The sequence below is a fragment of the Epinephelus moara genome, chromosome 14 (assembly GCF_006386435.1).
Source record: "Epinephelus moara isolate mb chromosome 14, YSFRI_EMoa_1.0, whole genome shotgun sequence".
NCBI classification, from domain to species: domain Eukaryota; kingdom Metazoa; phylum Chordata; class Actinopteri; order Perciformes; family Serranidae; genus Epinephelus; species Epinephelus moara.
In genome coordinates, this window is record NC_065519.1 from 14,462,132 (window position 1) to 14,485,706 (window position 23,575).

A 23,575-nucleotide genomic window follows, 5' to 3' on the forward strand; every position below is an offset into this window, starting at 1 on the left:
CACCCCAGTAACTTAATTTGTATTATTGTAAGTGGAGCGTTTTACTGTTACATGGTGGTCCAAATACACTGACAGAGTATTTTCCATTGTGGCAGTAATGCTAAATAAGTTTAAGTATAGTGGAAAAAAGTATCAGAAAATAGAAGCCAAACCCTCAACCCTCTCAAACGCTCCACAAACTTAATTCTAAAAGAGCTCCTTCAGGCTCACCTGTTCCGCCCCGAGACCGAAGCGTCCCAGACTGCGAGGACGTGTGCACTCCCCCGAACACGGTCACCCCCTGTGTGGCACCGCTGTGGAAGTTGTTGTAGTTGGGGATGGTGGTGACCCCGAAGCTGGGGTAGTGCTGCGGCGTGGGGTCGGACCCATAGCGGTACCCCGAGTTGTGTGAGAGGCTGGTCTCCCGGTCATCAGTGAGTTTTGCTGCTTCTTTATCCTTACATTGGACACAGCCCATTCTCTACTTTCTGTGGGTGGAGAGAGACAGAGATGAAATTAGCACGTAGGTGAAATAATAGCTCACAAGCCGTCTCCGATGGGGAAATTATGATTCAATATTCCATTATTCCAGAGCTTCCTCTGAGATTTACAGGGAGCCTTGTGAAAAATCTTTCAATTAGGCTGAAATTAAACACGATACGTTAAACTCCTTTACTAATTATACTTAGGAACATAATGTGACAGAGCTGCAGTGTGTGAATACTATGACTGCTGCTGTAAAAATATGTTCAGATAACGATACTTTATGCTGAGAATATTCAGCTTAATTCACACTGTAGCAGAATTTAACAGCACTACTTATCTTGGTTTACTTTTCCGTCTTAATGCACGACCTCTCTTGTAAGAATTTACTCCCAGACGTTGCATTTACAAGCTGGCATGCACTTTATTTTTGTTTTCTTTACGAGGAGCCACACGCCCATGTATAGATTTAGTTAAAATGCACAGAGAGGCCCTTAATGGCAAACCGCTCCCTGGCTCTGCGCTGGGTCTCATGAGGGGGACTGGCCTCACTAAAGCGCAGCTAAACCAGTTTCTGTAATGAGTGAGGCAATCTGCTTTGCCAATTAAAAAAGAGCCTCACCGTCTTTTAAAGAGACCCAGTTAAACTAACGCACATTTCCGCTCACCGTGCCCCCCTTTCCAGCCCTGCGAGCTCATGAAGCCACGGCTGGGAAGAGACCGCTGACAGCAATGTTGTCTTTCATCAGCACTAGCGGCCAGCTGACTTGGGAGACGGCTAATTGGAAACACACTTGTTTACAGTCGCTGTGGATGGAGAGAGGTGGTGCTAGGGGCAAACGGCAGGGCTGCAGGAGCCTGAGGAGGAGGGGGAAACTATCGCCCTGCTCTGGACTTTAGCTAAAAGATTCAGATTCACATTAACAGGTCAACTCACAGGTGGTGCCTCTTTTCTGTCAAGAGTAATTTATGAAAACAAGAGGAACAGTCCTCTTATGAAAAATGGTCTTGCCAATGATATCGACCAAAACATATTCACACAGAGAATAACAGTTTCAGTCAGAAGACACTCTTTGAGTCTCATTACTGAGGATTTAGAGCTTAAACATTAAGTAATAAGATATTTATTTTGATCCAGCTTCTTAAATGTGAACATTTCCCTGGTTATCCTGACTACTGGTGAAACAAAACAAGACATTTCAAGATGTTACCATGGACTCTTGGAGCCTTTTTGCCATTTGCTGACATTTCATAGACCAAAAGGTGACCATGTGGCAAACTGAAAATGTCTATCTGTTTTTTGGGAACCCAGTTTGCAGCCCCACATGAGCTGAAATCAGAGGCATGTCTCGAAGGACACCCGAGCTGAATGGTTACAAGGAAAGCTACAGAGTATATGACCGAATTCCTTCAGGGCTGTTTTACATTTACTAGCCAGAAACCCAAATAACTACATGAGAAAAAAAAGTGCAAACAGATGTGTCACTTGCTGCGAGCACTGCAACAGGGTACAGGAAAAGTAAAGCACAATGGCTGAAGACGAAAATCAGCATCAGTGTTTTACTTTTTTGAGAGCAGCGAGTATTTAAGACAAATGGAAAGTAAAAAAAGGAGTGCATACATTTGTCATATTGTCAAAAAGTCCATGATGCTGTGCTATTACCTTGTGGATTCTCTACTGTGTTACCTGCAGCCCACAGGTACACAGAAGTATAAATCACAAGCCTCCCAAATACAGACTTCACCTCCTGTGCACCGTGCACACCATTTTCAGTTTCTCCAGTTCTATATTTGCTCCACACTTCTTAACTAACAGAAGAGCAGAGCCACTGCAGAGAGAAGGAGGATCATTGTGATTCATTACTGCCAATAAAACCCCATAAAATACCCAGAAGAAGAAACAAGCCCAGCGGTAGCATTACAGTATAAGCCCCGACCGAAGCTGTGAGACCACAAGCTGAAATACAAGAAGGAGGAGGAGGACTGCTCACTCTCTGGTGATCCTTAAGATAACTAATAACTTTCATAGACGTTTATATCATGTCGAATCTTCTGGTATTTACAACGCCCCTCACCAAAAATAGCAGGTACTATATTACCTTGAAACTACAGTTTCCATTTAGAGAGGAAGGCACTCCTAAACAGTAGAAACAAGGAGTCTGTTTACTATTAAGAAGCCAATGTGACACTTCCTGAAGCTGTCAAACAATTCATCAATTGGTTGAAGAAGATTTGCCAAAAATGAATAAATAAATAAATAAATAAATAACCCCCAGATATCCAGTACAGACCAGCCTCTGTCTTAATTAAACAGGGTTAGTAACATATTAAAATCTTTTGTCGCTTTCACACATATTTCACAGTAAATTACTGGAATAACCTCTCAATCAACGCTAGTGATTTTCTCTCTTTACACAATATTCAGGAACATTTGTGTCTTGCGCCTTTTCACACACGTCATGGCAGTGCTAGAATAGATGGGGTAACAGTCCAGGAAATGGTGGTGATGCAACACCTATGGATGCCAACTGTTAAAAAACTCAACAAAAGAAGAAGATCGCAAGGTTGGGATTATATTGACGCGGTGGAAGATGTCTCTTATTATTTTCAGGAACATGGCAGCCGAGGAGCTGTTTCTATCTGATGCTAGTCTCTATATACAGACTCTACATTCAGTGAATGTAGAGTCTGCAGGCAAACCCCGGAGATCTTGCCTCCGGAAGAAGAGCGGAAGAGCCCTGGTTTCCGGTTGTAGGCTGTTTGTAGTCCACGTGATATTGACCAATTACGTTTGAGCCTGTTGCCAGGTTAAACAGTCCGTGCGGTGAACTAACGAGGCGGAACATAATTGGCGTCACTGCAAACTCTGAATCCATCGTAACGGTTCAGCATATTTACTTATATATAAATGGAAGTCGGAAATGGAAATTCGTCTCCTCCGCCCAAATCAAACCGGAATGCCAAAAAATCGGGGGTCTGCCCCCAGAGGCTGTATCACCGCCTGCTGGAAGTCAGACGCCGAATACAGCCGATGGGTTCCGAGAATGATCTGATGCTGACAAAAGAGCTGGTGCTGCTTGCTTGTTAGCCCCAGGAATGAATCCTAAAACTCAGAAATGAATCAGTGTTTTAGCACTACTGGTACCTAGTCTCCACGACAATTGTTTTTTTTGATTGTGTTTTTGGTTTGATGCCTGACATAAGGTCCGTGGCTAAAACAAGCTTCAGAGAATTTTAAGTTTTGCTCTACGACTTAAAAAGTCAGTAAATACCCCACTTGTGAATTTTGAATCTCTTAGATGTCTTAAAAAAGGTGGTTCTTAACAAGTGGCTCAGTGAGACTACTGAAAGTTGAACACGGCTTTACAGCCTTGTCGTGGTGGCGACGTTAAAGTCATGCAACTGTGGTGTAGTTTGCTTGTAACCTAACATTTGCTATGTACTTCTGGCGATAGCATTTATGCTTCAAAGAGGTGTTCATTTGTGAAGATTATCTTTCTGTGAAAAATGTGTGAGTATGATAAACTCGTTTGCCACAGAGATTATTTTCTGCAATGGAAAAAATCCCATAGGCTGTTTGGCGAGGGAATCAGGGCGATGCTAACGTCATTCCTAGAGCACTCTACGCTAAGTCATAAACAAGTCATGGATTCAAATACGTCATCTGTAGAGTGTTGTAATTGCTTTGCTCGCTACATGTGAAACCATCTTCTGTCAGACAGACGTAACCCTGTACATGCTTGTCCCTGCAATGTTACTGCTTTCATTCACACCACAGAAGTACCTGCATTTTACCTGAAATGTTACTAGAGCCATTTTTTCATATCAACTCCGGACAACGACCACAGAATCAGGGCCGCACATTGTCTGGAGTTTCTCTTTCGCACATGTAGCACACAACAGGAGACTATCTGTGTCACAAGTATTCTCATCGACTGGAAATACTTCATGTGGATTAGGTGAGGGGTGGTGAGAGGAGGCAGGTGTAAAGGAGGCAGGACATGATGTGGGTTACAACTGCAGTGCCATAACTGATATCTAATAAACAACAAAGTCTCTAGCCGTTCCTTGAATTTGATGATTTCAGCTTCATCCCTTACCGAAAGACTTTCCTGAATCTCGTCATCTCTCCAGGTAGATATTAAATGACCCTTCGTCTTCACCCTCAGATGTTTGTTTTTCCCTGGTTTCAATAGAAACTTCATCAACACGCCCACTCGCTCACGGTGAACTCTCCAGACAATGACCTCTTCTGTTTACAAACGGGAGCTGGCAGGATGAAGTCTACTTAATGTCCGATCCAACTGATTCGGACATTTGCTTTCTCACATGCAGCTCTTCCAGGTAATGTCTGGGTAATTTCAGGTTTGCAGCGCATATATGAAAGGGGCTTAGGTCTTGAGGTGGGAAATTGGGGGTACAGATTCCCCTGAATATCGATCCGAACTCCCATTCACACCTGATCCCATGCAGGGAGTGTTCCCAAACATTTCAGGGAGAGATAGCATGTGTGACAGCTTCGGCGGAGAACTGCACAGGCATGGAAATATTAAGTGAACCTGACTGGGACAACACAGGTGGATTTTCTCTTTAACTGCAGTGATTGAAATGAAAATAGCACTGCATCCACTCCTGGAGGGATCAGAGTAAATGAGGGGAGATCTCACGTCGTCGTGCTTCCTGTGGGGATTATGAAATTCTTCCTGCTCTTGAAGTAAAAAGGCCAGGGACTACCATAGCTTGAACATATCTGCACTATCCCGCTGCACAGAAACTAGGCCATCTTGTATTGTTTATATACATGTGTTGTTCCCTCTGTGGTATTGTTGTTTTTTTGCACAGCGTTCGCTTAGTAAACATTTGCATATGAATCACATCTGTGTGCACTTTGTGTTGTGACCAAAGTTGCTGGATGAGTGCTATAAAAATCCAACATCTTGCGACAGCAACAGGCAGATTTATCACATTTTCACTACAGGATAATAAAGAGACCCACAGGCGATCATCACTGGCGTCAGATCTATAGGACGACCACTCTGTTGGTCAATTACACGCATGAATCCACGCCATGGATCATATCAGATTGTCAAGACAAAGCTCTGTGATATAATGATTTTGGTGTGCTTCAGGGACACACACACACACACACACACACACACACACACACACACACACACACACACACACACACACTCTACGCCAGACCTGCTGCACAACTTTCCCCCCCAAAAAAGCAGATGATGGCATCGCAGCCGCGGGGCTTGTTCCTTTCCGTGGCAGGGCCTGGGTATCGCATGACCACCTCAGCCTGCAAAAACGCTCATCACGCTATTTTCAGACCCAAATGAACAGCTTGCCTCGGAGAGGACCACGCTGGCATGATAAGGAAGATCCAATGGGGACAGGATCGTGGCTACGTGGTGTGTTGTAACAGTTAATGGCAAAAGGCAGAGACGTGGAAGAGGGGGAGGACTCGACTTTCACACAGAGCTATCATGTTAAAACTCCTCATCTCGACTGGCTCGAGTCTGAAATCCGACTTTGATGTCTGGCCAAATCTGTTGAATAGTATTTGTCAAATCTGCTGTGTGATTCCCTCACATCAGGAAGTGAGGAATCAAGAGAAATGAAGACGCCAATATGATGTGAACACAAAGCAACAGGACGGGGTTAGTGCTACTACATCAGTCACAGCTGCTGCGCTCAACGGGAAATGAATTTCCCGTAACGACTGCCTTTATTTTGATGCTGTACGGGCATGAGGGTTAATCATCTATGGTAACACAGAGAGCTGGGAGCCATGATGAGATACTGGGCCATTTATAGTAAAGCTGCAAGATCAATATAGTAAATTAAAAGGACAGACATGTCAGGGTCACACAGCGTGACTGATGGATTACACAGGAGACAGTCAGGCCTGAGAAACAGACATATGTACTGTCTGAAAAAACGGTTCATGTGGACTGTTATTATCATACAGAGCACTAGTGTTGCTTCATCATAAAGCTGAAATCATAGGTATAGATTTCAGGGGGACGCAGAGGACATGTCCACCTATGTATTTAGAACCTGTGCATTTTCACCCCACAATAGAAACATAAAAGTAGCAGAGGACTTTTATTTTGACAAAATTAAAGACATTTAAACCATAAATTGATGCAGAAAATGCACAAATGGAGCATAAAGAATGCAGAATGCAGGAAATTAAGTGTTAAATGTTCAAAAAATTTCTGGCGGAGGACTCCCAGAAAAACACCTTCATCACATCAGCATTGAATTCAATGCTGATGTGATGAAGGTGTTTTTCTGGGTTGTCACTTTCCTGTCCTTTTAACTTGCACTCTGTACAGTTGTAGCTTTTATATTTCATTGTACTGGTACAATGACAATGAAGGATTTCTGTTTACAAACTATTTACTATTAACCCACTTGCCTGAAACACTCACCTAATTAATTAGTTATTTGATCAACAGACAACTAATCAACAAAAAACGATTCATTATTTCAAACAGTTGTGTATCTGTTTCCTCTTCAGGCTGTTTATTGTAGTGATGCGAGATAATATCGACATGTCATCAGTATCAACAGCTGAAGGCTTTAAAATTTTACAGTTGGTTTAAAAATGGCATGTGTTTTCCATGAAACCTAAGTTAATGTAGTTTCTTATTTTGCCCATTAATGTGTACATTTTGGAAAGCATTGTATTTTACGTCTGCATCTACAAGTGGGCGATCACAGCAGGCATAATAATATGTTAATTCTACTACAAGGGAGACTTGATGTTTTCTGCAATTAGGTGGAGAAAAAAATCTGCATTAGTATCGGATATCAACCAAAACAAGATGGAAAATATCAGCGTATCAGATAGGCTATCTGCAAAAATCCAGCATCATGCAAGGTTTCTTGTACTGCTGTAAAATGGGAATTTTTTCCTCTGGTGATCAATAAAGTTTTTAGAAAATCGACTGTTAGTTGATGCCCTGTTTTCAAGATTAATCAATTATGTTTATATCTATGAAAAATTGTAAAATTCATACACTATGGCCGAGGCTACCATACAAGGTGCCACCTGCTACTTTTTTTTTTCTTTAACAGACTCACACACCATCGGGAGCAATTTGGTGTTCAGTATTTTGCTCAAGGATACTTCGACATGCAGAATGGAGGAGCCGGGGATCAGACCGCTGATCTTCTGACTGGTGGATGACACACTCTACCTCTGAGTCACAGCCGCCTCAATATTAGAAAACTGTTTTTAAAAAATGGGCATTTTAATGTCTCAGAGAATACTTTGTTTTGTCAGACTATCAGCCCTCATTATAAAACCGATGGGTCAAATCACTTCCTTTACACAATTCAGTATCACTCCGCGTAGCCTCATCACCATAGAAACTTGGAAAAAAAACAAAAAACAACTGACTAGTTAGCAAACAAATTAGCACAATATGGATACATTTAAGCTCAACTTTGACCTCTGTGGTGACCTAGGCGAACTACAAAGGAGTGGACTGTGCAATGCATATTTCTAGGCTAACATCTGCTCAACCTGTAAGACGACACACAGAGACTAAGGTCTACGAACTGGAAAAAAAACAAGCTATTGGTGACTGAAACTCAGAGAAAGTGGAGCAACATCCTCACCATGACAAGCTACATGCCAACACCAACAAAAAGTGTAATCCTACAAGCAGTTTTCAAAGTCGTCCTAAGTATGTAATGAAAAAAGCAGCACATTTTGACATTTAAGCAGCTGGAAACTGTAATTTTAGTAATTTTTGCTTGAAAAATGACTTCCAAGATTCCAAATAATGGGCTAATGGTCTCTTAACCTCTGAAATTTGGAAATTTGACTTGCAAACTATACTCGACTGATCATTACATCTATGAACGCCTTCATTATGTAACCCCGATGAACTTACATATCTCTCCAGAATACAGTCATTTTGCAATTCACCACAGCCTTTAACAAGACAGCTCTGTTTAATTTGAAGTGTGGGGTCCCTTTACACTCAGATCATTGACATGGCACAAAACAAGGTCAACCCTCCCACACCCCTCCTACTGAAGCCATACTCGCATCTACCTTATTCAACTCCGAAGTGTAACTTTCTGTTCATCCGACAAAGAAATGACGCAAAAAAAGAGGTTGATTTTCTGTCAATTTGAATGCGAATGAAACTTACCCCTGTGTTTGCTGGAGCTGCTGCCACTCTGACACTCTCCTCCTTATGGCCGCCATTCTCTGAATAGCTACAACATTTGCTTGTGTCGGACAACTGAGTTCATTCAGTGTATCAACAACGAGACAATGGCCACATTTCACTCTGCTACAAGATTATCAGCACAATGAAACACAGTGTTGAGGCTTTCAAAGCATTCTTCTCGTGCTGAATGAACAGAGCTGGTTATGAAACCCACAGCTGAGCTTCATACAGTATGTGGGTTTAGGTCTTAACTGTTTTGGTGTCACAGTGTTCACAGTTGAGTATGTTGTTGAGTCATGTTGTTAAATCACTAAGCCCATTGTAAACGCCCCGTCAGTCAATGAGATCTGTGATGTTTTTTCAAATGGGAGAAAAGGGCAAATTAGAAAAACATGACCTTTTTCTCTTTCTTTTCCACAAACAGGAGCAGATTCTTGCTGCTGCTGCTCCTGTCAGTTTAAATGGTTCTTTCCAGATGTGGTGCCAGTGGAGGGCAATGGTCGATGTAAGAATCCACTGGAAATAATGATGTGGTAGCTCGACAGCAATGGAGGTTGGAAGTTTTCTGGTAGAGCTGAATAACACTTGAGCTGATAAAAAAAAAACTGAGGCACGGGCCAGGAGGTGTTTGAGTGCTGTATGCAGAGCTGCAACGATAAGTTGATTAAAATGACTGGTAAATAAACAAGAAGTTAACTGGCATCTATTTTGAGAATTGTTTAAAAGAGCATCTAGTGGTGAGGACTGCAGATTGCAACAAGCTTAAACTTCTCCTGGTTAGGATTCCCTCAGTCTTTATTGTTCAGGAGGTTTTTACCAGGAGCCGAATTATCCGCAGAGGTCTCTTCCTCTTCAAAACAAACAGACCAGCTGATTAAAATTGGTAAAAACACTGAATAAAGCAAGTTCAATTTACGAATCACTGTTTTTTCCAATGCTGTTCTGCTCATCGCAGATGGGCTGCTAGCCTAACACTTCCTAATGTGTGCTCGCCTGTTTTCTCTGACAACTTAAGAGCCAGACATTCAGCAGGTTTTTACCAGGAGCCGAATTATCCACAGAGGTCTCTCTCTCTCCAAAACAAACAGACCAGGTGATTAAAATTGATAAAAACACACGATAAAACAGTTTCAAGTTCTAAAACAGTGTTTTTCCAATGCTGTTCTGCTCGTCACAGACAGGCCGCTAACCCAGTACTTGCTAATGTGTGCTCACCTGTTTTCTCTGCTAACTTAAGATCCAGGGGCCGGCTGCACAAAACACCTTAAGTTAAGTTATTCCTTAAAGTCCTAGGTAAGGTTTCTTCAAAATACCCTAAAGGTTTCTTAAATACTTAAAAGTTCACTTAAGTACTATGGTTTTCTTCTTGTCTTGGTCATACAGTTAAGGAATCCCTAGACTGTTGCACAAAAGACCTTAGTGACCAAAGCAAGGTTAAAAAAAACTTTAAGTACCTCTGACTCTATCTTAACTGCAACATGACCGAGTTTACGGTGACATAAAGAAAAAACTAACACACCCCCAGGAGAACCCAATGAATGCGCTTTTGATTTCACACAATAGATGTGACTACATTTATTTTCATTGTTTCTTCCTACTATCGTTTTCTGATTTCTGGTATTTGGGATCAAATTTACTTTCTAGTTGTAGTAGTAGTGCATCTTTTCCTCCTCTGACCAATATGGTTCTCTTGTCTTCTTTTCTTCTGCCATTTATAAGCCAACTTTGTGAGACAATAACAGGAATCACAAGTGTGAGTTCAAGCAAACAATCTCCATGGAAACTTTTACCGCTGTGAGATCTCTTTCAACACAGTAAATGGGTTAATGGTTTTCCTTAACTAAGGAAACCTTTTAAGGGATTCCGTGCAACTGTGCGAGTCTCTCATCTAAGGAGAAATCAAGCCTTAAGTGTCATACTTGAGGAGAAAACTTGAGGTGTTTTGTGCAACCGGTCCCAGGCGTTCAGGAGGGAACCGCATTATCCACAGAGGTCTTTCCTCTTCAAAACAAACAGGCCCACTGGAAACACTGGATGAAGCAGTTTCACATTAACAATCAGTGTTTTTTTCTGACACTATTTGGCTCGTTGTGGAAGATGGCCAATATGAAAACGCAAATGGCCCTCTCTAGAGCCAGTGTCTGGTTTGTCTGTTCTGGGCTACTGTAGAAACATGGTGGTGCAGCATGGTGCTCTCCGTGGAAGAGGACCTACAGGTCATTCTAAGGTAACGAAAATCACAACAATTCTTATTTTCAGGTGATTATACACTAAAGAAGACAGGCTTATCATACATATTATATTCCATTTCTGCCAATATATCCCCATAAACCCAACATACTTGACCTTTAAGTTAAATTCTACGCAAAAATGTCAAAAATTATGCAGTGTCAGTTTCTCCAATCTGAGGAATTGCTGCTTTTCTTTGTTTTACAGCATTATAAACAGAATATCTTTGGGTTTTGGACTGTTGGTCGCTCAAAACAAGACACCTGAATGTGTCAGCCACTCTGAGACACCAAGATGGATATTTTCAACCAAACAACTATTAAAATTAATTGATTAGTCTGTAAAATATCAGAAAACATAGTCACAATTTCCTAGAGCTGTCCGATCAATAGTCCAAAACCTAAAAGACATTCTTGTTTACAATCATGTTGAGACAAAGCATTGGTTTGCCAATTTTGCTTCAAATAAGGACTAAAATGATTCATCAATTATCAAAACAGCTGCCCATTAATTTTCTGTTTAACAACTAATTGACTGATCAGCAAACAACTGCAGCTCTCAATGAAAATAATCATGTGTTGCAGCCTTACTGTGGCAGCATGTGACATCTGTTGACTGACACAATAGTCTTGTGTATGAACACATTTTGCTTTAACCAAAGTAACTAATTAACCCTAATTTCCTGTGCTACATATTTCACCTCTGTCACAGTTTATGTGCCATGCAGTGTGTGTGATACAAGTAGGCTAGAGTGTGTGGACACAGAGGGCCTGAGGGGGAATCTACACGGCCCATGCAACTCCTTTCATTCAATATTCATCCACATCACGCACGCCAGTTGTGTAGCCATTCATGGACCAATGACAGGCTGAATACTCACAGCTCCAGGGCTGCAAACCAACACACAGCTACAGCCTAACTTATTGCACAATGCTTTAGCTCGCAGCTACACACTGTGTGTACATCCTCCCCCGGTGTTTGCCAACAAGATGGATGGCTGCACCTCCAGACACATCAGATAACCCGATTAGGACAGCTTTAATTGGATATTTAACAGCGTGGCAATGCAATTAGCTTGAATCATATGACAATTATTTTGGGGTGAATCAATACGAGGCTGTCTGCAGGCCATTGTGGCGTTTATCATGTGTGTGAGTGGCCTCAGTGGTCAGCTCTGCTTTGCTCTGCAGCGCATCCATCCCTGCTGCTGCTGCTGCTGCTGCTGCAACACAAGATCCCCCTCTCCACAATCACTGCAAAACATCACCCACAATCACCAGACCTCCACCTCTCCCTGTGTTTTCACCCCCTCAGAGGGCACGGTTACCCGTCAGTACATGCGCCAACATCTGCAGGATGACTGGAAGGGATGCTGGCTGGGTTGCAGCGACCCACAATGTGTTATTTATCTGCTCTGCTCTGTTTCCCGAGATGAATTCATCTCGCAGTCCACAGCGCAGAATGAGGGACGAGGCGGTGCACCAATTGAGATTCAACACAGGAGGAGAAAAGAGCGTGCTTACCGCAGAAAAATCAGATTAATCCATCGGGGTTTCCAGAGGGACTCTTGTGCGGGAGATCGCAGATGTGTGTCTACTCTCTGTGAGTGTTTTTTCTTGGCATTGGGAGAGAATAGCGGTGGGATACCCGTCCCTGCCGATCCTGAGGCTGCTGTCGCCGCCGTGCGTACAGATGATGACGATGGCGACCAGGGTCAAGCTCACGGCCATTACATGCACAGCTTCTGGTTGATCCTGTCACAATAAACCTGTTATCTCCTGTCATTTCAACGTGAAAACAACAATCAAGACTATTTTCATCAATGCAAAGTGAATGCATTGTAATCCCACTATCATTATTTTAGTATAATTGCATTAAGCACATCCAATGCATGATTTCTACATGATTATTTCCTGTGCTTTTATTTTGACATGCAAACGCAGCTTTACTTTCCGGTTTATCTCTTGACGTCTTGACGCAGTTGTGATTGCGTGCAGCCACCCCAGAGCTGTGATTGACACTGCCTTCAACCAATCACAGATCACAATGCAAAGTGAGGCACCGCCCCGTTTTTGGAAAAGACTGAAAAACAGGAGCATGATTGGCAAAGTGTTTGTTTTTGTTCAGGTCTCTGTACACTCTTTTTTTAAGTGCCTAAATGTGGATGAGACACACAGATCACACAGGGTCCTCATACAGAGAGAAAACATACTAGTTTTTATTTATGTAGTCTTTATTTTATCAAGAGTATTCCCACTGAGATTCAGAATCTCTTTTGTCCTGAGCCCTAGAAGAAACAAGGGTGTCCAAACTCCAGCAGCACTTGTAATATTTAGAACAACTATTGCAAGATCTTACAATAAAGGTCTTCTCCTCGTTATGCAACAAAGTTGTTTTAAATACTAACGTCCCTTCTCCATGCACCTTGGAAGTAGGTGAAGTTGCTCCAGGAATTCTCATCCTGCTTTTATACACAAGAAACAAGCAACAGATTTAAAGGTCCAGTGTGTAGGATTTGAGGGGGATATATTGGCAGAAATATAATAGTGTATGATCATCTGAAACTAAGATTTGTTGTGTTTTTGTAACCTTAAAAGGAGCTGTTTAGGGGCACCCACTGGCTCAACTAGTGAAGCGGCCGCCCCATGTACAAAGACTGTGTCCTTGCTGCAGCGGCCATGAGTTCGTTTCCAACCAGTGGCCCTTTGCTGCACATCATTCCCCCTCTCTCTCTCCCCCTTTCACACTACAGCGGTCCTATCAAATAAAGGCAAAATGCCCCCAAAAACATATTTTACAAAAGAAAGACTGAGCTGTCTAGGGAGCATGTCTTCGTCTTCAGAGATCACCATGTTGCACGTGCAGCCACGTTTCTTCAGTAGCCCAGAATGAACAAATCAAACATTGGCTCTAGATAGGGCCATTTGAGTTTTTGCGTTTTTGTGTTAGCCAACGTAGTTAACACTGATCTTTGCAGATTATTCAGCTTCTGGTAAAAAAAAACAACCCTGAAAGTCTGGATCTTAAGATATCAAACAGAAAGGTGAGCGCACATTAGCAGGCTCTGGGAGAGTGGCTGGCCTACAATGTGTCAAACAATGACAAAGAAATATTAATTAGTAACATGAAACTGCTTTATTCTGGGTTTGTACCATTTTGAATCACCTGGTCCATTTGTTTTAGAGAGGAAAAGATGTCTGCAGATAATATCAGCTCAGTAAAAAACCTCTTGAGCAATGATCACTGAAGGAATTCTCACCGGGAGAAGTTTCAGCTGGTTGCAATCTGAAATCTTCACAGCTAGACGCCACTAAATCTCCCTCATTTTACACACTGCTCCTTTAATACAAACAATTTACAGCAAACAATGAATTAGTAACATTCAGTAACAGGACATCTGCTTTTAGTGGTCAAATGGTCCCTTATCCTTTTTTGATTAATTAGTAACTAGGCGTGCATTTTAATTAGAGCCAAAAGAAATTCATGAATTACTGGGTTTAATTTTTGTTTGTCCAATTCAACAGGTCTGAGGGGATTAATTTCTATTCCAACTAAAATCAGCAGCAGCAGGTGATTTTCCTCTCTGCCCGAAGGGCCGCTATAAATGAAATCACCCCCTGAGGTTTTTTTTATAATAATTTTTATTTTATTTATTTATTTTTTGAATTAAAACTGAATACACAACTGAGCATCCATGGAACATAACAGCAGAGTAAAGTCTAGCCCTTGGTATCTTCTTATTTCAGGTTGTATCCATGTGATCCATGCTCCTACTGGAAGCTTCCCAAGCCAGTGAAGCTTTATAGAAGTGTCTCATCATGTATTTATCAAAATGTCAAAAACTTTCAGCCACTGAGAAAAAATTCTGGGAGCAAAATGCAACATGTGTTGCAACAATCAGAGCAAACAATCCTGGCCCGGATTAAAATATCTTCACTATTTAATACTTAACAAGGATTTACAGCAAAAACTAAAACCTGCTCAAGAATGTAATTATGAATCACAGTGCTGACCTCTGACCTCCATTCACAGTGTTCTGCAGCTGACTGGGCTTCAAATAACCAAACATGCACTCCAGGTTTATTTGGTTCACTAAATGAGCTTTTTAGGAACAATGAAACAGAAAAACAACTATCATTGTTAGTCACATACAATATTATCACGTCCATTCATTGTGTTTGTCCAAAATAATGTACTCCTTTCCTGTCAGCTCACTGACTTGCTCAAGAACACTTTGACATGTGGATGTAAAGAATCTGCGAAATCAAAGTGTCAACCATATGGTCGACCCACTCTGACACCACCACGAACATTCTGTGACTTGTTGTATTTCAGACTCCGGCTGCACAGTCAGGTCTGTTTTTGTAATGTGAAATATATAAGGCAAATTTTGTTGACCTGAAGCCTGGGTGATGCCGCCATTTTTGAGCTTCTGCTAGTTACTGTAACACTTGGATGTCACATCTACAACCATGTAAAAAAAATATAAGCTGCAAACCTTGATGCGTTTGCAGTAGATCATTAGAAACATTAGGTTGGACTGACCATAGTCTGGGGGTTTCAGATCAGCACTTTTATATCAGTAAATGCATTAAAATCAAGACAGTTTCAAATGATTTTGTGGATTTTTGTATTATATGTTGTATTTGTTGCATTTTAAATGTGTTTTGATTGGCTGCTACCTCAGCCAGGTCTCTCTTGTAAAAGAGATGTTCAATCTCACTGGGACTTCCTGGTTAAATAAAGGTTAAATAAATGAAAAATAAAAGTTTCTCAAGTAGAAATCTTACTGTAAATTATCTTTTCAAATGCTGCATGTTTAAGTCATACGAAAAATAATTCAATTATGGTTATTAGATAATGTTAATTTCCATAAAACGGGATGTGCCGTTAAAGTGTCTTTTATTTTACCTTGATAGAGAAAAATCTGTGCATATTATTAAAATGTACACACTTAAATATAAATGGACATGTTTAGTGTTTATAAAGATGTGCATTTACCATTAAAGGACATCTTGACTGTTTGGTAAAGGCTCATAACAGAGAAAACCCGGAAATGAGTTAGCATTTCAGCACTTATGGTTCCCTCGTCTCCAAGTCAGGATTTTTGGTTAGATATCTCAAATAAGGTCTGTGGTTAACACAAGCTCATATTTTGTTCTAAGACATAAAATACTCAAGTAAATAATACCCCACTCTTGAATTTTGAAGCTTGAAAATGGCGGTTGCTAACAAGTGGCTAAATGAGACTATAGAGCGTTATCACTCCGGGCAACACCCAACACAGCTTTACAGTTTTGTTATGGAGGTGATGTTGAAGTCATGCGACTGTAGTTTTACTTTGTTCATTGCGTAACATTAGCTTTTTGGCTTCTGGCGATTGCCTTTAGGCTTCAATAATCAGAGAGTGGTGTTCAGTTTGCTTCTTTTTGCCAATAATCCAAAATCCAATGGATAAATCTCATTGGCTTTTTGACAAGGGTACCAGTGCGATGCTACAGTAACTTCCGCGTCGGCCTAAAGAAAAGAACATCATCCCTTAGGCACTGTACACAGTACCTCTTTAAAATAATAAATAGTAATAATAATACATTTTATTTAATGGCAACTTTCATGGCGCTTAAAGACCCCTTATACGTGAGATAAAATCAGAAACAGATTAACAAGCAACAAGCACCAGTACTTAAACATCAACACACAATAAGCAACAGAGCACTAGTAAATAAAACATCGATAAAATCAACAATAAAACCTACAATAAGCAAAATCATGTCTCCTTTTGAACATTTTAGAAAACTGATGTTAATCCTCCAAACCTCTACTTGTAATTTTTTGGTATTTTATGTTACATTTTAATTTTTTTTTTTTTTTTTATCCATCAAACTATCTACCCCAATTATAAAATGTTAGGGCTTTTAACTCAACTGTATTTTATTTTGCATCCTATTTATCCTACTTAAACTATCAATTTACTTGCCCTGATCGGAAAGTATTAACTGGCTTTAATTACTCTATAATGGTATTTCCTTTTCTCTGTTTGTAGCTTTCTTATCGTTGTTTTCTTTGTTTCCGTAATTGACTCATTAAGGGTCAGCCCTCAAGTATCAATTGCACATCTGGTATGTGTAAGATATTGTGTTGATTTGTGTCCACACACAGACACAGACACACACACACGCACAGACACACACACACGCGTGCGCACACACAGCTGACAGGTGAAGTCTCTCTCTGTCTCTGTCTGGGCTGCGTGCTGCTTGTTGAGAACACTTGATGCCCTGCTGTCTTTGTCCCCTGGTTTACATATTCATGGCAGCTCGCCATACTAGCGACAGCTTTGCATGTAATGAGAGTATCACAACAATGAGCGTGGCCTAGTTAGCCTGATGAAGGGAGGGTGGCTGAGAGAAGTCACCCTAATCCTCAAACTGTTGTCTGCTCTGCTCTGAACTCACTCTCACCCTACTTCTCCATCACCAGGAGTCATGATCGCTGAACGTGCAGCCTCTTCTTCCCCGCAGCCATTTTGGACTAGTAACCATGGAGATGTGGGTCATGCAGTGATGGCAGAGAGAGAGAGAGGAGACTTGTGGCTGGTGGTGGAGTCAGAGCACTGCAGGCTGCCGGAGCAGAGGGCCATAAACTCTCATTATATCTGGGTCACTGGGATGCTCCAGCTGCAACAAGCAGACAAGACGCTATTATGCAAGAAGAGGGATGAGGGAAGTTGTGGGCACGGGGGCTTATGGTTACAGGGGACGTCTGTTTACTGAGTGAGGCATATGTCAGGAGGGTGCTGGTGATATGATATGAGACCAGCTGAGCGGTGCTTTCTCAGCTCAGCTGGCCAAAACATGTCATGTTTTGACACTTGCAGCTGATAAACAACATGTAAGGTTGCAGCCTCAAGAACTCATTTAACTCTGAATCAATCAAAATTAAAAAAATATGAGGAAATAAACAGTAACGTGGTGGCATATACTGTGATGCAATGTACTGTTTTTTTCTTTTTCTTATTAACAGTTTCATTGTTATTTCTTTCTTTTGGATTTAACACACATTCAACAAGTGAAAATCAGACAGGAAAAGCAAAAGACAAGACAAGACAGAGTAAAACAAAACAGTACAAAGCAAACAGTAATCAAGGGTGACAAGGGGGGTGCAAGGGTGACATTAATGTAGCATATGTTACATATTTTGGATCTCATACATCCATTGTATACAAGACTTTTAAACTGGGGCTACTGTTTGTACAGACAGTGTCCCTGTAGATGCAATATGCTGTTATAATGTGCTGTAAAAATAACAGTAACATACTGGGTCTCTGCTGCTAGCACCTTACAGTTATTTTACAGTGAAATTCTTTACAGTACATGTTTACAATCTGCAAAAATATTAAATAAAATTGTAGGCTATATTGTTGCATAGTATATTGTGTATTATTGCAATTTTTTTTAAAGAAGCATTTATTAATTTATCATTACTTTCTATTTAGCGTGCAAAAAATACAGAACAAGTCAAAACATAAATGTACAAAGACAAAGGACAGAATGAATCAACAATGGCAGAAATGTTGTTGCAACAACAACAATAAATATATAAATAAAATAAGATAAAATAAAAAATAAATAGAATTAAATTAGGTTAATATTGAATAAAAAAATACAATAAAATACATTTAAAAGTTTAAATGAAATTAAATTAGAACAATAGAATAAGATAAAATAAAAAATAAAATTAAATAAAATTAAACACAAAATAAATAAATTAATTGAATTAATACTGACTAAAAATATATACAATAAATAAATCAAAATAAAATAAAATTGAATTAAATTAAATCAAATTAAAATAGTAGAATAAAATAAAATAAAAAAATAAAATGAAATAAAATAAAAAACAACAAAACACAAAAAATACAAATTAAATAAAAATAAATGACATAAAATAAAACAAGACAAAATAATTTAAAATAAAATTAAACTAAATTAAATTAAATTAACTAATATTGAATAAAAAATAAATACAATAAATAAATCAAAATTAAATTAAATTAAACTAAATCAAATTAAAACAGTAGAATAAAATACAAATTAAAATAAATAAATAAATAAAGTTAAACACAAATTAAATACAAATAAATAAAATGAAATAAAAGGAGATAAAATAATATAAAATAAAATTAATTAGATTAAATCAAATTAAATGAAAACAGTAGAGGTGTCATTATTTTGAAAATCAAGAGAGAAAGGGAACAACAACAAAAAAAAAAGGGGGGGGGTGACACTCAAGTAAACAAAAAGGAGCACAAAAGAGCAAAGTCAGAGCAAGGATATAGCTTTTGTTAGCATTATTATTTAATTTCTCCGTATATTTTAGCAAACAGAGGCATTAATCACATGCTTACAGTGTTTAGAAATGAAATTTTAGTGAAAATATTTGCCAGTGTGAAGAATTAATATTTCAAAACACATAAATTGAACGTCATCTACATGTAAAACCAAATGTAGGCCATTTTTGTAGTTTTTGTGAGGCATATTGTTTATTTCAGTCTGGGATTATCAGATATTTTGGGGATATTTCCTCCCTGAAATCTGCGTCCAGTTAAATCTGCAGGACATGGTGAAGCTGTGTCGATGCTTCAGTGAAATCAAATCAAGTTGGTGCACCCTGAGGTGGACACAAAAACAAGTTGCTGCTCATGTTGTTGTGTCTCTCCTATTGTCCATGTCCCCCCTCTCCATGACCCCCCCTCGCTGCTTGGATTCCGGACTTGTGATTGGTGGAGACGGCCAGGCCGTGTCGTCATAGCCCCAGCGCCCATTCATCAGTGGACTTGGGCGTTGTACTCCGCATCTCATTTGCGGCGGGGCCAATTTCTCCATTTACAAACTCCGCTCGGGAAAAAATTGAAAGAATTCGTGTCGCTTTTGCGTCTTTGCCACATTTTTTTTGCAACTTCTCACACGTCCCTCTGCGGTCGTCTCGCTCTCGGCGCTGATTCATCGCTCGGTGAAGGAGGTGTCGGCGCTCCAGCTTGAGTTTTATTTGGGGAGGAAGCTTGCGGTCTTTGTTCATTCATTTGATCGGTTGGGTTCCTTTGTTGCACCAAAAAGCATGGGAGCACAAATCTCCAAAACCGCTGGCAAAGAGGAAGCTGCGGTGGAAAAGCCTGCAGAAGGTGCAGCGGTTGCAGCCAAGACAAACGGACAGGTAAATTATATTTTTAATTATTTGAGTGCGAAATTGCTCGAGTGGAATTTTATCTCGATTTTTTAGCAATGTGTTGCGTCAATGGCGTGCTCCATGTTCCCTGTAGCGCATCCCCACGCTCACCGGCGTTCAGGGAAAGTGGCCACATGTACCACCCTCACCAACCGGCTTTGTTCCAATTTAATGTATTTTACTTTAATTTACATTTCTGCATTTTATTTTAAACGCTTTAAATTCACACAGGCACATTTTTAATCGTAAAATATGAATATCAGGCCGCACACTCAACCTCCTGAATGTTTAATTGTTAATTTAAATTTGACATTTTTGATTAATTATATCATTAATTTTGGGGTTTTGGCTTCCTAAACATGCGGCTGTTTTTAATTCATTTGGTTGCAGTGTGTGCAGCGGGGGTTTGTGGCCGCTCTCACTGTGGCATGGCCATTTTAAAAAACCATACCACGCCTTTGTTGCCAGATTCAAGAAAGAAGCCACGTTTTTTTGGCACGCACACACGCCACACAATCAACCAATTATAAAAGCACACACAGTTGGATGAGGGATGTGTGTTATAATTAAAATAACACACTTTGGTTGAGTGCACAGGTCGTTAAAAGAGGAAAATAAAATCCCCAAATTCCTATGTTGTACCCACCGGCTCCACACTGAACGCCACCTGGTGGATCCCGGCGGTACTGCAGCCTAACAGAGTAGCCTACTGCTGAAAGCTACTGATCTGTCGTCACTCTCCTAGTAACAGATGTTGCTGCAGTTTTAGGGCTATTTTCCTATTGGTTACTACTAGTCATTGCATTTGATTAAATTCCAAAGCACGCCAGATTTAGCAGGGGGTGGTCTCTGCACACACATGTTCACATGTAGGCCTGTGTAGGCCTCAGATACATGATTATACATAAACAGAGTCCAGCTCCTGAATAGCAGGGTGATGTGCATGTTCAAGAATGACATTTTTATTCTGTCTTCCAGGAGAATGGCCACGCCAAGACCAATGGGGATGCCTCTCCAGCCACAGAGGAGGCCAACAAAGCTGATGTCCAGGCCAACGGTAGCACTCCCACTGAGGAGGCGCCAAAGGAAGAAGGCGAGAAAGCAGAGGCTGCCGAGGCCAACGGTGAGAAGGAGCCCGCCGCCACAAATGGAGAGGCCTCTGCCAAGCCCGAGGAAGGCACTCCTTCCACCAGCGAGGATGGCAAGCAGAAGAAGAAGCGCTTCTCCTTCAAGAAACCCTCCTTCAAGCTCAGCGGCTTCTCTTTCAAGAAGACCAAGAAGGAATCTGAGGAGGAGGGAGCAGCAGCAGCAGCAGCAGCAGAGCCAGCCGAAGGAGAGAAGGCGGCATCAGAGGAAGCGGCTGCTGCTGAGGAGGCCAAACCAGCTGAGGCTGCTGAGGAGGGAGCCAAGGAGGCTGAAGCTGAGCAGCCAAAGGCTGAGGAGGAGGTGAAGGCAGAGGAGCCGGCGGCAGCAGCAGCAGCAGAGGGAGGAGACGAGAAACCAGCTGAAGCTTCACCTACTGAACCAGAGACGGCAGCCAGTCCAGAGGCCGCCGCTGAGTAATCCTGCTGAACCAGACACCGGAATGAAGGAGGCGATGGAGCCCGTCTGAAGGAATGCGAGGACTTGTCTAAAACCAGGGATTTCTTTTTGTTCTTTTTTTGTTGGTGTTTGTTTACTATTCTGCAACCATCTCATCCATAATGACTGCAAGGTCCTTGGCAGTGATGGACAGGAGGTGTACTGGAGAGTGTGCTGCTTCCTCACTGCTCATTGGTGCTTGCATGTGTGACGTTGGGTGAGTGTGAACGTGCGAATGTGAGTGCGAGTGCTTTTTTTCTACATGAAACCATGACTGTGTTGACACGTTGCTGAATTTGACATATTTTATCAAAGTATTTGGTGCTGGGCAATTGGATGTAGCAGCTAAAGCTGTGTCTGCAAGATTTGACACATTGTGATATTTAAAGGGAACGTCCTAAACCAAGTCTTAAATGTTGTCTTTGCAGTGCACAGTTGTTTACAACTCCTAAAACTCGACGCTCCTGTGGACACAACCATTCCTGAATGACGTAGATCTAGTTAACTGTCAAACAATAGGTGCTCATCACTTCCCATTTAGATCCCACCATTTCAAAACTCTGTAGTAATGCACGTTGTATAGACTTTGATATTACTGGTTTTATGACTGAGATGTACCTAAATGACTGAAGTTTTTAAACAGATTACCCATTGTAAATGAAGTTTTTCTTGTTTTTCACCATTTGTAAGATTGAATAAAATTGGGAGATGTTTTAAGCAAATTTTGCATCAAGCTGTGATGACTCCAAACACCACTTGAAAATCTACACAAGAAAGAAGCACACAGATTCTGGGTGAGGGGTGCAGTCATTTTTGTTTCTCCTCTTTTCTTGTATATAATGAGGCCTCACCTGATTCAATATGGAATGTAACATTGCCCACAAGCTGGTTATAGGTGTTCAGTTTATTTTCTGTGAGCACTGATGAAGAATAAAGGAATGAAGTGGCACTCTGAGCTCATTTATTCATAATGTTTAGCATCAAATGTCCCCCCTCTTTAATCCGTTAACCGAGCAGGTGCGACATTTCAGCATTCTGTTGACTGAGAAATGCACACACTGATTCTTTGCTTTACAGCACCCTCGTGTGGTGCATTGTAGAAAATATCAGGTTAGGTTTCCATCAGTCTGTAGAGAGAAGCCTTTTTAAAGAACATATTTTGAATCTTAACACAAATAAATCTCATATTTGTATCTTATTAGCTGGAGAAAACTGCAGTAAGTGTAATTACACTAATCATATAAGCAAGTACAGGAAATACTACACGGCCCCGAGAAAGGAAAGATGCAACAGTTTCTGAGGAGATAACATTTTCATAAAAATATAAATCATCTTCCAAACTTATTCACTGAACTGGAGGAAGAGCAACAACAAAACACCTGATGAACTACCATGGGTGGACCATGTGACAACGGGTTCCTGGGCACAGATCTGCAGAAGGCCCCACCACCTCTACACAGGAGCAGGACACAGAGACTTTGTGCTGGCTTCGCCTCACTGAGTCTCTGTAGTTTGCAGTATGTTTTTGTAGTTTTGTGTCTCTTTGCAGTAATATTGCATGCCCTTGGGGTTGTTTTGTGTTTATTTGTAGTAGTTTTGTGTCTTTTTTTGGTCATTTTGTGTCTCTTTAAGGTATATTTGTGTCTGTTTTGGTTGTTTTGTGTCTCTTTGTCATCATTTTGTGTTTCTAAGAGGTACATTTGTGTCTCTTTGTATTTGTTTTGTGTCTTCGGTCATTTGCATGTCTGGTGTCATTTGTGTTTCTTCAAAGGTCGATTTGTGTGTTTTTTTTAATCCTTTTGTGTCTAATTGCTGTCATCATTCATTTGCATCTTTTTGAAGTCATTTTGTGTCTCTCTTTAGGGTGTATTTGT

General features: G+C 40.7%; 2 protein-coding genes across 2 annotated transcripts in view; one reads left to right on the forward strand and one right to left on the reverse strand.

Annotated features, from left to right (window-relative positions):
* Nucleotides 1-12,592, reverse strand: part of fyna (FYN proto-oncogene, Src family tyrosine kinase a) — a 33,406-nt gene extending 20,814 nt beyond the window's left edge. Inside the window, exons 1-2 of the mRNA XM_050061367.1 lie at nucleotides 12,419-12,592; nucleotides 211-467 (exon numbers count right to left, since the gene is read on the reverse strand). Of these exons, the coding sequence (XP_049917324.1) occupies nucleotides 211-457 (247 nt within the window). The 5' untranslated portion in view covers nucleotides 458-467; nucleotides 12,419-12,592. The remainder of the gene's footprint in view (nucleotides 1-210; nucleotides 468-12,418) is intronic.
* A 7,127-nt stretch (nucleotides 12,593-19,719) lies between these two features.
* marcksb (myristoylated alanine-rich protein kinase C substrate b) lies at nucleotides 19,720-22,423 on the forward strand. Its single transcript, XM_050061368.1, has 2 exons — nucleotides 19,720-20,108; nucleotides 21,099-22,423. The coding sequence occupies exons 1-2, from the start codon at nucleotides 20,013-20,015 to the stop codon at nucleotides 21,681-21,683; spliced, it is 681 nt and encodes a 226-aa protein (XP_049917325.1). The 5' UTR covers nucleotides 19,720-20,012; the 3' UTR covers nucleotides 21,684-22,423.
* The last annotated feature ends 1,152 nt before the right edge of the window (nucleotides 22,424-23,575 follow it).

Excerpts from the sequence above, each read along its gene's own strand:
- marcksb (XM_050061368.1), top strand. The coding sequence starts at position 20,013 with ATGGGAGCACAAATCTCCAAAACCGCTGGCAAAGAGGAAGCTGCGGTG. Across the intron at positions 20,109-21,098 it reads CAGCCAAGACAAACGGACAG|GAGAATGGCCACGCCAAGAC; the intron begins GTAAATTATATT and ends TCTGTCTTCCAG.